Raw genomic sequence first — 13,607 nt, forward strand, 5'->3', positions numbered from 1 at the left:
CAGCAGCGATGGAGAGAGCAAGAAACATAGTCCTAGGGCCCCCCCTAAGGGTAACGATGCCCCAGGCAGCGAAAGCTGTATTATAACTCCGAGGGGTCGTTCCTTATTTACCTGTCGATGCCTGCATCATTATGGATTGATACTACTAACCGAAACAACTATGACCTCACAACAGTGTGACCTGTTAAATCCAGTAACCCTACTGCTGGAAATACTAATAGCCAGAACAGGAATCTCTTTACAACTGCCTAGAAACTCTGGAATTGAAACAAACAGTTTTGCTAAAAGAAAAGGAACAGACCCTCGGCAGCCTGGACTTGCTGTTATTCTGCGATGGATCATCCTACTATGAAAAGGGACAACAGTTACAGGACACACCATCACCACACAATTTGTGGTGCTGGCAGCAAGAGCTCTTCTGGTACACCCTGGGGCACAAGCTGCAGAATGAAAAGTTTTAACTCAAGTATATGCTTTAGCAGAAAATCAAACCACTTACATCCACATAGTCTCCCAACTATGTTCTGGGAGTAGTGTTTGCAGCAGGACTGATCTGGAAAGAAAGAGGGTTTCTAGCATCAGCATGACACAAAATGGCACATCCAGAACATATTTTGGATCTTCTACATGCTCCAGAAAAAACAAGTAGCAGTATTATACCATAAAGCCCACCCGTGAGACACTTCTGATCTGATGGAAGGAAACAGCCTTGCCAACGGTGCAGCTAAGGCAGCGGCTTTACAACCCTTACAGGTACAATCAAAAATACAAGAAGAAATGCTACCATAACTGCAGAAGAATCAAAACAAGAATGTGAAACCGTACCCACAAAAGAAACTGAAAAATGGAAACATCTAGAAGCAAAACAGGTAAATGGAATCCAGACGTTAGAAAGAAAACCTTTTCTCTCCAGGATTCTTCTGTTGATATCTCTGGTCAGAGAGCTCCACCATCAGACACATGGAGGAGCATCTTATCTAGAAAAGCAAGTCTCTCAGTCATGGGTGGCACCTGGATTGACCCAAGCAATATTACAAGTCACAAAAGGATGTCTGAGAGATGCAGAATGTAACGCAAACTCCAAAATAGACACAAACCCAAAATGAGGGCCCTTGGACCCGGATGCCATTCCGGAAACTACAGCTTCACTTCCAAGATGTGTCTGCCAAAGAGGCACAAAAAAACCTACTGGTTATAATGGATGAACTGCCCTGTTGGGCAGAAGCATTCCCAAAAAGCAACTGCTCGAGTGGTGGCTAAAGCTTTACTGAAAGATACTGTCCTTCTATGAAGTTAGACCCAGGCAAATAAGAATATTTTGCCCCTAGGATGGAATAACACCGTGTGGTAGCACAGGTCACCCTACTGGCCAGCCAGCTGGCTGGGGAACAGCTTTGCAAAAATGGACTGAGGGTCTGGTGGGCAACAAGTCCAAGAGAGTTCAGCCAGCTGCACACCGGGCCTATTTGCACGAGTGTAAGCAGCACATGAAGTGCTCCTTACCTTTTAGTCAGCTGCTTCCTCGATTATATTTTTCTGGGGCCAAAGGCAGAAGGAGGGCAAAGCAGATACAGGCTCCAAGCATGGCTTGCTTGTTGGTGGAGATGCTGCCCATCCCACTGGGGACAGGTGACCCAAGCCAGGTTACATGATGCTGCTGTGCAAGCTCCCCTCTGCTTGGGACACATGTTGGAGCAAACGATAAGGAGACCAACACACGGTTAAGTTCCACTTGCAACACCATTAGCAATTTATTAACCTGTCAGTCAATGTGACTTCCAACTCTGACAACGAAACATGAAGGTCCAACTGCACCATAGACTGAACAGAGGCACCCGCTGCGCTGGGGGAAGGCTGGAAGCCCAGGGACCCAAGATGTGCCCTGACATTCACCACCTCAGTGCTTTCTGCTTCAGTTTCCCCTTTTTCAAAGTAGGAACGATGGTGGCAACTTCCACCTGTGAGGCTCTGGGAAGCCAGGTGCCACCATCTAGGGGATAGAATGCCAAGGAAACTGAGCCAAGCACTTGTCTTTCCCATCTGTCTGGGGGAGAGGACAGGTGCCCTTCCCCTGCCAGGGCTTCAGAGCAGAGAGCACTTCAAAGGCAGTCGCTGGCACCCACAGCACCCAGGCTGGCTCAGCAGGGCCTGTGCAGCGCACCCCATCACCATGCTGGGCATGGGGGAGGCCCAGATCCCACTCTTGCTGCAGACAACCAGCCTCCACAGCACGAGGGGAAGGTAAAGGCAGCCTTGCTCTGCCCAGGCTGAGAGAGTCTGTCTAGATACGTAATACAACACAGCTCGGCAGCTTTCTCTTCTCGGATCACTAAACTGTTCTAAAAAGGCACTTCACTCCCTGTCCCATGAGGAAGGATATATCTGGGAAAAACCTTTAAGAGTAAATTTTTAGAAATGTTTCAACAGAAAGCAGAGGACCTACAGCACCACGGCAGCACTCCTCCCTGGCAGAGGCAGTGTTAAGATCAGCACTGAGCAGCAAACGCCCCCAGGGCCCATGCAGCAACCCATACCTACTACAAGTCAGAGGCCACGGCCTCTGCAGTGGCCTGGGTTCAGGCAGACAAGGCCTCTGGCAGAGTCTCCACAGCCCCAGACGAGGATCCGAATTGCAGCTGCCCAGCAAGAGGATGGCTGGGATGCAGCCGGCAGAAACGCCCCAGCGTCCAGATGGGGAAGACATTGCGGTAGGCAGTATAGCTGATAGCGCACGACTTGTTGAATACCCCAGCAATATTCTCCTGAGAGAGAGAGAAAGAGAGCAAGATGGTATGGGTGACAGGGCACCACAGTGTGTCCAGGGTGCGGTGTTGAGCTCATTGCCTTCCCGAAGTCCCCCACCAAAAGCCACATATGGCTTCCTTTCCAGGTAAGGGAAAGCACATGACTGCAATGGCTGCACAATGCCCAGGACATCTGCAACACCAGGGAACCCCTTGGAAAGACCAGAGGAAAGATGTACCTGAGGCCAGTCCCCGTTGGGCAGCTGCTTATCAATCAGCACTTTGATGCCCCTTTCCAGCACGCTGACGTCAGGGTACCTGCAAAGCACGAGGCAGATGTGAGCGCTCTTGCCCAAACCATCATCCATCCGCTCAGGGAGCCCAACCTTCAGGCTGCCCCGAGCATGTCCCAGGCACGCCGAGAGCTTTGGGAAGGCCCCCCACAACCCCAGGACACCAGACATGAATACAGCAATATTTTCCCAGGCTGGAGGCCTGTGGTTGTGATCCAGACCTTTGCTTTGCACCGGCTCCCCCTCACCCGGCATTACAAGCTCCGCTGGCCTGTGGAGCACTGTGCAGGCCAGTCCCTCATTGCAGGAGGCTTGTGACCAGCAAGGTCACGAACAAACATGGTTGGGTGCACGGCCCGCACCAGCCCCGCCACACAACCCAGCCTACATTCCCCACCTCACCGAGCACCCAGGGCCAGGTGAGGGGAAGAGGTGAGGGCTGCTCCTACCTGACAGCCATGAGTCCCAGCAGGGCCCAACACGTGTTGTGGATCTGCGACGTGGCACTCTGCACATATGTGCGCTGCTCGCAGGACTCGAAGTCTTCTCCCCAGCCACCATCTGCCATCTGCTTGGAGAGGAGGAACTGGCAGGCCTGGGCCACCTCTCGGCATGCAACCCTGCACGGATGGGGCAGAGAACCAGACAGGGCTGGGGACAGGGAGCCTTTGCACACCCACGTTTCCCAGCGGCAAACAGGAGCTGTGCTCTGCCCTGCCCACAGCTGGGATGGCCCCCAAGACACTGAGGCTCTCGGGCAGCCAGCACCCTGGATATTATTGCAGGGCCAAGGATCTGGGAGGAGCAGCACCCGGGGCAGGAGAGCCCATGTGCATCCAGGGCATCCACCCAGCCCCACCACGGAGTCTTGCCCTGGCCCAAGAAGCAGGCAGGGGTAGGGGAACCAGACAGCCCCTCCTCACCCGTTGCGGTATGTGTGCTGCATACAGGCGAACGCCTCCAGACCAAACCAGGTGCCGTAGGTGAAACAAACCCCCCAGCTCCTGGAAGGAAGAGGAGAGTGGTATTGTCAAGGGTACGAGGCCCCACGTGGAGGCAGGATGGAACGTGGCCATGTTCACAGGAAGAGCAGAGCCAGGCACAGAGCCTGACGTCCCTTATGGTGCAACCATGCCCAGTCCCACCAGCACCTGCTCCCAGCTCACTCAGGTGTCAGCAGACACTCTGGAACCAGTGGAGCTGGAGCCACCCTAACCCCCAGGGGTTGTCCGAGTCTTGTGCAATGCACAAGGTGCTTGCCTCACCTAGGCAGGAGGGAGAGGAAAGGAGAGCAAAGAACCGGAGCTACAGGAGGATCAGCCCCTTCTTGCCCCTTCCCACAGATCCTGCCAGCCAGGAATGCTTGCCATCATGGTCCCTCTCACACTGGGGCACCCAGAGGAAAACTGGGCACCAGGAACACCGCTTACCCTTCCCACGACCCATCAGCTCGCTGCTTCTTGCGACAGAAGTCCAGGCCCTTCTGCAGAGTCTCCCTGGTCAGGAGGAGAGACACCTACTTCAGAAGCAGCTCAAATTCAGTGGCTGCTTCATCAAGGGCATCCACCAGTCCCTCTGAGGCTTTGATGGATCCCAATATTAGAAGGCTTAAGAGGCAAGAGCATGCTGCAGACAGGCAACCACACTGTTCAGGATCTGAGAGTCAAATCATGCACCAGTTGGGTGCTCTCATGCCAGCATGCAAGCAGGGGACCCAGCCTACAACTGCCTGCAAGATCAAGGCAACTGCTAAGAGGCAGGCGGATCTCCCCCAGTTTCCCCAGTCTGGTCCCAAACAGCCGATGCCCTGCTCCTTGAGAGAGGTTGGGCCCCAGCCTCTTGTGGGGGGCTCTGGTTTGGAGAAGTCACCAGCATCCCAGCTGCGCACACACCGAGGGCCTCTGCAGAGGCTGCTTCATGCCAATGCAGAAATCCAGGCAAGCCCCCTGACAAGACTCAGCAGGGACTGTGCCAGGAGCCCAGAGCAGGCAGTACGGGACACTGCAGCCTGTCCTCTCCCATACCCGATTCTCACCTCAGTGCCTCACCTGATCTCTGGGGCTCTGTGCTCAGGGAACTCACTCTGGAAGTGTCTCAGTGCCTGCATGACAGCTGAGGTGCACTCCACGTAGGTGTAGTCGATCATGATGTCGCCTACCAACAGGTGAAGGATATCAGCCTCTCAGCTGGGGAGCCCCTGAGCCACACACTGCCAACCCCTCCCTTGGACCCAGGGCACCCTTATCCCACAGAGGGGCCCGGGGCAGCACCAGGCACCCGCTGGGCACAGCGAGGCCAGGCCACTGTGTCCCTTCACAGTGCACAGGGTGACCAGCCCCATACAACTCCCCTTACCAAACACCTCCGAGGGATTCAGCAACTCCAGTAAGTGTCCTCCTCGTTTGGTTTCATATGTAGCAAAGCCTCCATCGGAGTTCCTCATGCTCAGCAACTGCCCAGACAAGCAGAGAGAGGGGTTGAGGCTGGCTCACAAGCAGCACCACCCCAGTCTGGCCGCAAGCCAGGTGTGAGGACAAACTCAGACCCAGAAGTCGGTGGGGCTGGCAGACAACCCAGGTCCCAAACCACATCAACAGGCCCAACCTGGACCATCACATTACAACACATATGTAGCCCTGTATCATAGTAAATATGGTGTTGCCATACCAGGCCACAGGCCTTGTACTAGCTTAGTAATAGCAGATCTAACAACTTGTCAGGCCTTGACCTCTCCTATCTTAGCTCAGTTTAGCTGCCCACATTTCCCCTAGCCCTAATTTTTGCAGCACTTACCACATTCACTGCATCAAAGAGGCGCTCAGGGGGCACAAGCTTGGCTATGAAGGGGCACTTCTCCTGCAGCAGCATCACTGACTTCAGTCCCTCTGCTGTGCAGTCTGCCACGATCCAGCCACAGTCTCGGGTGCTGAAGGGGAAGCCACCCTGGAAAGGGGTCAGGAGGGCTCAGCACCTTCCCCTGCTCACTTCTTGTAAGTAGGGGGAGGTGCTGCCCCTCATTCCCACCCCCTCTGCCCAAATCCCTGCCCCGTTTGCACATCCTTCAGAGACCAGTTCTAGCCATTGTACCTTGTTCATATGGCGATAATATTTCTGGTAGTCAGGTGGGTTCTCTGGGATCTGGAGAAGACAAGAAACAAGTCAGGGCAGGCTGGAGGTGCCTGGCTGCAGGACCACGCGCTGGAAACCATTGCAGATGCAGAACCATGTGGGACTGGCACTACCTGTCTCTTACTTGAGAGAGGCGGACAAGGAAAGAGGTCAGCTCTGAAGCAGGGAGTGCTGAAGAGAAAGCACATTTTGGCCTTTTAGCAAACGTTGAAAGTCCCCTCTTTGGGTGCTTTCCTGTCAGGGAGCCACCTGCTTTTAATGCTCCCATTAGCAGCACCATGAGCAAGACCTATAACTGCATCTGCACCAAGCTGCTGGTGATGGTGACCCCCACCTTGAGCCACCAACCCAGCCAGTAGGAGTGGAGTTCATAGTCACTAGCCAAGGAGTCTGGGTTTCCCAGAAGGGTGCCTCAAATGTGTGGGCACCAGAGAGAACGAAGGGCAGAGAAGTCTAAGCTCTGAGTTTTCCAGTCTCTCTTAACCCAGGTAGCCAACCCAAACCTGGGCCTGGCCAAGGTCCTCTCCAAGCTGCAAAGATGGCTCCCAGCAACAGGGAGCAGAAAACAGGAGGCTGTCCCTAGGACTTTGCTAATCTGGCCCTTCAGAAGAGCTCTTCAGAAGGCAACAGATGCATCCAACAGGACTCTGAGAAGCAGCCAAGTCTGCATAGCCAGCGTGTGTGAGACACCACCAACTGGCTCCACTCACCTGGGTGAACCGGAGGAACTCATAAGCGTTTTGGAGGCAGGATGTGAATTCAGGAATCTTCTGGGCTTCCGCCTAGAAACAGATGTGCACAGTCAGCAAGAAGTTGGGGCCACCAAACATGCCCCTCAAGAAGAGGATGTGCGGGAATCTTCCTGGCCTGCTGATCTAGGTGCCGTTAATGCCTGGCCCTTCATATAGCCCTTTCTGTAAGTTTGCACTCATACTTCATTTACTGTCTCCATTACAAACCCCTACAGTGAGAGCTGAACCCACAACTGTTGCCAGCATTGCTGAGAGAGCTATTTGCATGACCAGGTTAGGGGCTTACCAGGGTAATCACAAATCACACTGCCCTCCAAAAAGCACGCCCACCATAGCGGTCTCTGCCCCAGTGCGGGAAAGCAGGAGAACCTGCACGCTGTCCCTGCCAAACGGCAACACTCTGAGGCCAAACAGAGCAAGGAGGAAGGGCCAGGGTTTTACAAGACTGCAGCAACTGGGAAGTCTAACTGGACTCAGCTGGTGCTGTGGCCTCCTGCTTCAAAATCAGCTGGCAAAAGTGGGCCGTACCAGCTGTGCTGGGCACCCTGCCTACCACAGCTGAGGTGGGCTCTGAGAGGTCATGTGTTTGCCAGGCTCAGTCATACAACGCAATGCCAGAACTGGCACAGCAGAGGTCTGAGGGAATGCACAGCAGGAGCTGCTGGTATTCAGGGACGCAGCAGGAGAGACCATTTTCCCAAGATGGCACGTAGCACTGAGGGGTGCGTTACCTCCAGGAAGGCTTGGATGGCAAAGGCAGTATCCCAGAGCTGGGATCCATTTGTGCCCTGGAACAGAGAAAGCAGATAGTGAGGGGCCAGTGCTGGCAGCAGTCTGACCCAGCTGTGGGGTCTATGGGACAGCATATCGCCCCTGCAATACCCCCACTAGCGCCCTGCATCTCAGTTTTAGGTTACCCAGCATGATGGCTAACGTGCTGGCATAGAGGGGACAGATGCAGCAGCTCAGGGTCAGCAAGGGTATAGGAAATGAGACAGCTGCTTCAGCCTGCTCTGCCAAGACAGGAGAGGTGGCTAGTGATAAGGAGCAGAGGAACACAGTGACTGTGAGAGAAGCACAGCTCAGTCCACATGCAATATCCAGGGCCAGGCTTTCTCCTTCCCTTCATCCAGGAACAATGGGAATGAAGACAATGGAGGCCTAGAGCTGCCCCCTCAGCTCACAGCCACAGAGAGGCAAACTAGCAGGACAGACACTACTCACTCCTGGCACAGCCAGGCAAAGTGGCAGTGAGATAGACAAGGCCACCAGGCACCAAAGGCAAGATACCAGGAGCTCAGGCCTAGGGTGAACAAGCTATCCCATTATCCCACGGGCTGCCCCAGCATGCCAGAGTTCCTCTCAGTGACAGCAGAACTCCTACAGCACTTCACCTGCATCTTCATGCCATCGAGGCCCAGCCTGTGGGAGGAAAGAGCACAGTGCTGCAGCACAGACACAGCGAGAATGCCAGGAAGCGGGTCAGGAGACACGGTGTGCTCGCTCCACAGGGATCACAGCCTATGCTGTGCCAGATGGACCACACTCAGCCCTTACCAGAGATAGTCGGGGATCCTGGAAACATGCTCTTGAAAAGCTGGGGAGTTCTTCCCATCCACAAACCAGCGAACCAGCATGTTGATCGTTTTGGAAATCTGCCGAGACCAGCACTGTCACTGCTCTGGATACAGCTTCTTCCAGCCTCAGAGACACACACCCCTCCCACCCAGCGTAAAGCCATCTAGAGGTGGTCCCAGGCTTGATCCCAACAGCTCCGTCTGTGGCACCACTCAGCATAGCTGAGTGAATGAGGCAGGTGCCACGAGATTACTTCAGAGCTTCCCCTCAGACCATTTTCCTGGACTACAGGAGGCACCCCTCACCAGGGCCACAGCTGGCCCCATGCCCTCTGCACCTTCTGTGCCCTGTTAGCATTAAGCTCTTGAGCATTAGCATCCTGCGGCAGGAGTTGTGCCTGAGCAAGATCTGGAGACTATGGTTGCATACCACAATTACAAAGGGCTGGGGGGCCACAAGTTGGTCCCTAAAGAGCAAGGGGCAAGATTTTTAAAAGACTGACAGCAACCGTCTTACCGGCCCAATGCTGATGCACTTGGTGAATCTGTCATCAGCTTTGATGTGGTCATACAGCTCTGTAATGGCTCGCTGCCGCAGGCGAGTGCTGTGGTGGGCTTCGTACACATTCATGATAGCTGCAGGAGAAGAAAGGGACATGCAATGAAAAACCCACCCTGTGCAGCCAAGACTCACTTGGTGTGGCAAGCCGCACCACTGCTCTCGTGATGACCAGTTGAGGAAAGCATGGGAACTGCTATACCCCAGAGTGGCTCGAGGACCCGAGCACAAGGCCATGCTGTATTTAGGGAGGGAGAAGCCCAAGGATCACACAGTCCATGTCTCCATCCCAACTCCACGGCATACATCAGTAGCTGGTAGTGGACCCTGAAGAGCCCCCATGGTACCAAGCAGCTTTAGTTCCACCACCACTGGCCCATATGCCAAGGGCCTTCCTGCCCCAGCCAACACCGCACTCACCATAGGCAACCCCCAGCAGCCAGCTGTGCGGGGTGTACACATCACAGGCAGCCACGTTGTTCCTCTGGGCTGGCCAGTCTATGCTGGCGTAGTCTTGCACATACAGCTCCTGGCACAAGACAAAGGGCATCAGCCTGGCAAGCTGGTAGCAAGCACCCAGAGGCAGCTCACTGCTGGAAGCTGCCTCCACTGCCTGGACAGAGAGACTGCGCGGGTATCAGAACTGCCACTTTGCAAGCCAGAACAACGACATGGCTGGCACAGCAAGTAGTCAGGGAGCCACGTATCCTTGTCAGGGAGCCCCAGCAAGGTCAGCTCCTTACCTGCCGCAAGCTCTGTATGAGCTCATCCTCTTCTGCTGACAGACGCCTGGCGTAACAGTAGCTCATTGGGAGGTAAACCTGGCGGCAGTGACACCAGAGCCGGGACGGGTGGGCTGGGAACCACGTAGGAAGCAGCCTGTTTGCAACAGAGAAGGTGCTACTGTGAGGAACAGTGAAGGTCACAAGGGCAGCACAGAGAAACAATGCCCAGAGCAGGGTGTGCCTTTCCCTATCCCCTGTACCAAGCCTGCTGCTGCTGGTACAGCTACAGGAGAAAAGAAGGGAATATCCACACAGCCTGGCCATGCTCATATCATCCCCAACAGGGCTGCTCCCTCCCCACCAGGGCCAGTAGACACAGGGCAGGGAGGATGCTGAGCTCAGAGAGGAGGCAGGGGAGAAGTCAGTGCAAGGGCCCTTCTCTTCCCCATGCGACTTTGAAGGCAGGGGCCCAGAGTGATGGTTAAGTGCATTCGATGACAAAGCACCAGCAGCCCTTGGTACTGTGCAGTCTGCAGTTCCCCCCAGGGAAAATGTCATATACTTTCCCCCTCTGACACCCAGCAGCCCTCTGAGTAATCGGAGAGCACCAGTAAGGGTTAGGGTTAGAGCTAGTAGCCTTACATGTGGCTATCCCGCCCTGCTAGGGCCCAGTTCTGGCTAGTCACAAGAGCAGAAGATACATCCGTGAGCTCCCTACCCGCCACCAGTATCAAGGACCCTGTGGGTAAAAACCTAACAGGGCTGAGCTCTGGCATCTCCCTTCAGTGCAGCATTCACTGCTACACACCCGCTGGCTGGCCTTGCTGCTGGTCTCCCAGCTGACAAGCAGCCTGAGCATCCCCAGCTGCAGGCCATAGCTAGAGTTATCCCAGCAAACACCAGTACTTGGGAAAAGGTCTGGATTAAGGCTGGTGGAAAGGCTGAGAACACCCCCCAACATCCAGATCTGAGGGGGGCACGTACCACAACTCTGGGAGAAGTGTGTTCATTCCTTCCCAGCTGTAAACATTCAAGACAGCCAGCCAAAACTTCCCCCAAGAAGGGATTCCCACAGCACCTCCTGCAGAGATTGATATTGGCTTTCAGAGTTAATGCAACCCTGCCAGCTCCCTGCTTTCTCCCCCATTGCAGGGTCCACTTCTCCCCACGTTTGAGAGCCAGCTGCTCAGGCTGGGACACATCCCAGGAAAGGGCAAGCAGGCAATAGTGAAGAACATAACACACTTTCCCATTGTTAACTCAAAACGCAGGTGCCATCAAGGGCAAGCGAGATTAACAGTTCCTCCGCTGCCTGGCAGCCCCCACGCTGCACGCAGCCCTCAGCTCAGGCCAGACCTCTCTGAGCAGTGTACCAGCCCCACAGCTGCTACGCCGGGCACAAGGGAGCTGACCTTTGCTGTGCAGGTTGACACGGGCCCTCACAACATCAGGGTCATCTGGTCCGACCCCCAGGATCCTCAGGGCTACGTAGTTGAGTGCTGTGCCAAACACCGTTGATTTGTCTTCCACATGCCTGCCACACACACACACACACACACAGAGACAGCACGGCCATTAGCAAGACACAACCCAGTGCTCAGGGTTGTCTTTGCTGGGGTGAAGTGGGATGCAGCGGGGACCATGGGAAAGGGGAAACCCTACCAGCCCAGGAGAGGCAGCCAGACTCGATGCTCCAGCATCTCTGTGACAAAAGTACCTGCCGCGCCACACGAGCGAGTCCAAGCACCCCCAGGTGTCACAGCTGCTGAGCCCCACTCCCCAGGCCCGGGCAGATCTGACAGCCGCTCCCAGTGCCGGACCCCTGAGGGGCCATCACTCAGGGAACCATCTTTGCCACTCACAGTCCCCAGCCTCCGTCCGGGAGCTGCACAGAGCGCAGGTAGCGCACCATCTCCTTCCGAAACCCCGCCGGCAGCTGGATCTTGGCCGTGTGACACACGATGAGGAGACCTGGAGGACGAGATGGGCTGGCTCTGACGGGGAGCCAGAGGCGACACCCTCTCCCCTCTCAGGGACGGGGCCGTGTCACCTACCCGGCAGGAGGAAGAGGGGCCCGCCGTAGTCGCCTGCCCAGTGCCCGTCCTCGGCCTGCAGCGCAGCGTAGAAGCGCATCCCCTTGCGGGCAGCCTCCCGGGCCGTGCCGGCCGCCGGCAGGGGCCGCAGCGCCCGGCCCTGCGGAGAGACAGCGGCTCAGCCCTCAGCCCCCGGGCCCCGGCCCCGCCGCCGCCACGGCCCCGGCCCCGCACCGTGTCCAGCCCCAGGCTGTGCTCCTCCAGCGTCGTCTGCGCCCGCCGCTCGCCGCCCGCCTCGCCGTCCTCGCCGTCACCATCGCCCAAGTAGCGCCAGCGCTGCCGGCCGCCCTCGCAGCGCAGCCGCCAGGCGGGCAGCGCCGTGGCCGCCGCCGAGGGCCACGGGCCGCCTCGCCGCCGCACCGCCCTGCCGGACACGGGCTCCGTTAGCCGCGGCCGCCCGCCCCCGCTATGCCCTGCCCGCTGCCCGCCGCCGCGCCCGCACTCACCCGCCGTCCGCCGCCATCGCCAGCCCCGGCTCCATCAGTGCCGCCACGGGGCCGCAGCCCGCGCCGCGCCACCTGGGCCCACATCGCCCCACGGGCGGCAGCCAATGGGGGCGCCGAGCCGCGCCGGCAGCCAATGGGAACGCCGAGCCGCGCTGGCAGCCCCGCCCCTAAGCCCCGCCCCTAGGGCGGGCGGCTGAGGCGGGCGGCTGAGGCGGGCGGCTGAGGCGGGCGGCTGAGGCGGGCGGCTGAGGCGGGCGGCTGAGGCGGGCGGCTGAGGCGGGCGGCTGAGGCGGGCGGCTGAGGCGGGCGGCTGAGGCGGGCGGCTGAGGCGGGCGGCTGAGGCGGGCGGCTGAGGCGGGCGGCCTACGGAGCCTGCAGAGGGTAGCTGTGCCGAGTTCTGCGGCCTGCCGTGCCGAGTCCTCACAAAAAAAGCCACGTCAAGTGGCTTTGGGTTATAAAGGTGCTCTCGCAAGGCTGTCTCCTGGCCGGTAACTGCGACACCTCCCTTTGGCTGGGGAGCCAGGCCTGTGTGAACCTGTCCTCTGTGTCACTGTCTAAAACTCCCGAATATTTGAACTCTGATTTAGTGCTTAACTATACATGCACAGAGTTTAGATCCAGCTGACCCTCTAGAGTTGTCAAGAATGATGAACGCAGGGACTTCTCATCAAGGGAGTCAGCTTTGGGAGAGACAGAACAAAGAACACCCTATCTTCGCACCATATGCCATGGATGCTTAGGCTAACTCATTTATGCTAAACTCTGATTAGTCAGCTCTTATGGCTCTAAAAGTGAACTATCCTTATTAGAATACTAAAAATCACACTCTCTAAGGGAAAGACCCAGGCCCACTAAAAGACCCTTCCTCAGAGAGCATGCATGCTAGTAACATAAGTTAGGTAATAGATATGCAAATGCGTAGCCGGTCATCTATAGGAACCTGCTCTCCGGGCAGGGGAAGCATGATGACATTTTGCATATAATGTTTGTAGTGCGGTGTGCTAGCTTAGTTTGCTGGCATCCAGGCTCACACAACTCTGTAACCCTCAGTATCTCCCCTCAGTGTGTAACATTGGTGTGTTGCACACTAGGAACGGACTCATATTTTAGAGACAACATCACAGCCACACAGGTGGTGTTGCTCAGATGTCCTCTGCCAGCCCCAGCAGCCACCACGGGCATTAAATGCACTTTTATTTAAACCAGAGATGCTTTACTTGCTGCTGTTAAAGGCTGGGTGGGAATTTAATGTATACTTGTTTAAATGTAGTAGTAAAATTTCTTCCTGC

At 56.3% G+C, this 13,607-nt stretch overlaps 1 protein-coding gene across 1 annotated transcript; it reads right to left on the bottom strand.

Annotated features, from left to right (window-relative positions):
- Positions 1-1,726: 1,726 nt before the first annotated feature.
- Positions 1,727-12,393, bottom strand: LSS (lanosterol synthase). The gene is made up of 22 exons (XM_055717575.1): positions 12,319-12,393; positions 12,047-12,236; positions 11,834-11,972; positions 11,642-11,750; positions 11,192-11,313; positions 10,764-10,860; positions 9,798-9,933; positions 9,475-9,583; positions 9,013-9,131; positions 8,476-8,573; positions 8,313-8,340; positions 7,650-7,706; positions 6,877-6,948; positions 6,125-6,175; positions 5,831-5,980; positions 5,393-5,489; positions 5,086-5,191; positions 4,468-4,533; positions 3,961-4,041; positions 3,487-3,657; positions 2,984-3,062; positions 1,727-2,762 (listed from the first exon to the last, which is right to left on the bottom strand). Exons 1-22 carry the CDS (start codon positions 12,351-12,353, stop codon positions 2,577-2,579), a joined length of 2,298 nt encoding a protein of 765 aa, XP_055573550.1. The 5' UTR covers positions 12,354-12,393; the 3' UTR covers positions 1,727-2,576.
- Positions 12,394-13,607: the final 1,214 nt, after the last annotated feature.

Source organism: Falco cherrug, chromosome 8, assembly GCF_023634085.1.
Source record: "Falco cherrug isolate bFalChe1 chromosome 8, bFalChe1.pri, whole genome shotgun sequence".
Lineage (NCBI taxonomy): Eukaryota > Metazoa > Chordata > Aves > Falconiformes > Falconidae > Falco > Falco cherrug.

Excerpts from the sequence above, each read along its gene's own strand:
- LSS (XM_055717575.1), bottom strand. The coding sequence starts at position 12,353 with ATGGAGCCGGGGCTGGCGATGGCGGCGGACGGCGG. Across the intron at positions 11,751-11,833 it reads GCCCCTCTTCCTCCTGCCGG|GTCTCCTCATCGTGTGTCAC; the intron begins GTAGGTGACACG and ends CTCGTCCTCCAG. Across the intron at positions 8,341-8,475 it reads AGGATCCCCGACTATCTCTG|GCTGGGCCTCGATGGCATGA; the intron begins GTAAGGGCTGAG and ends TTCCTCCCACAG.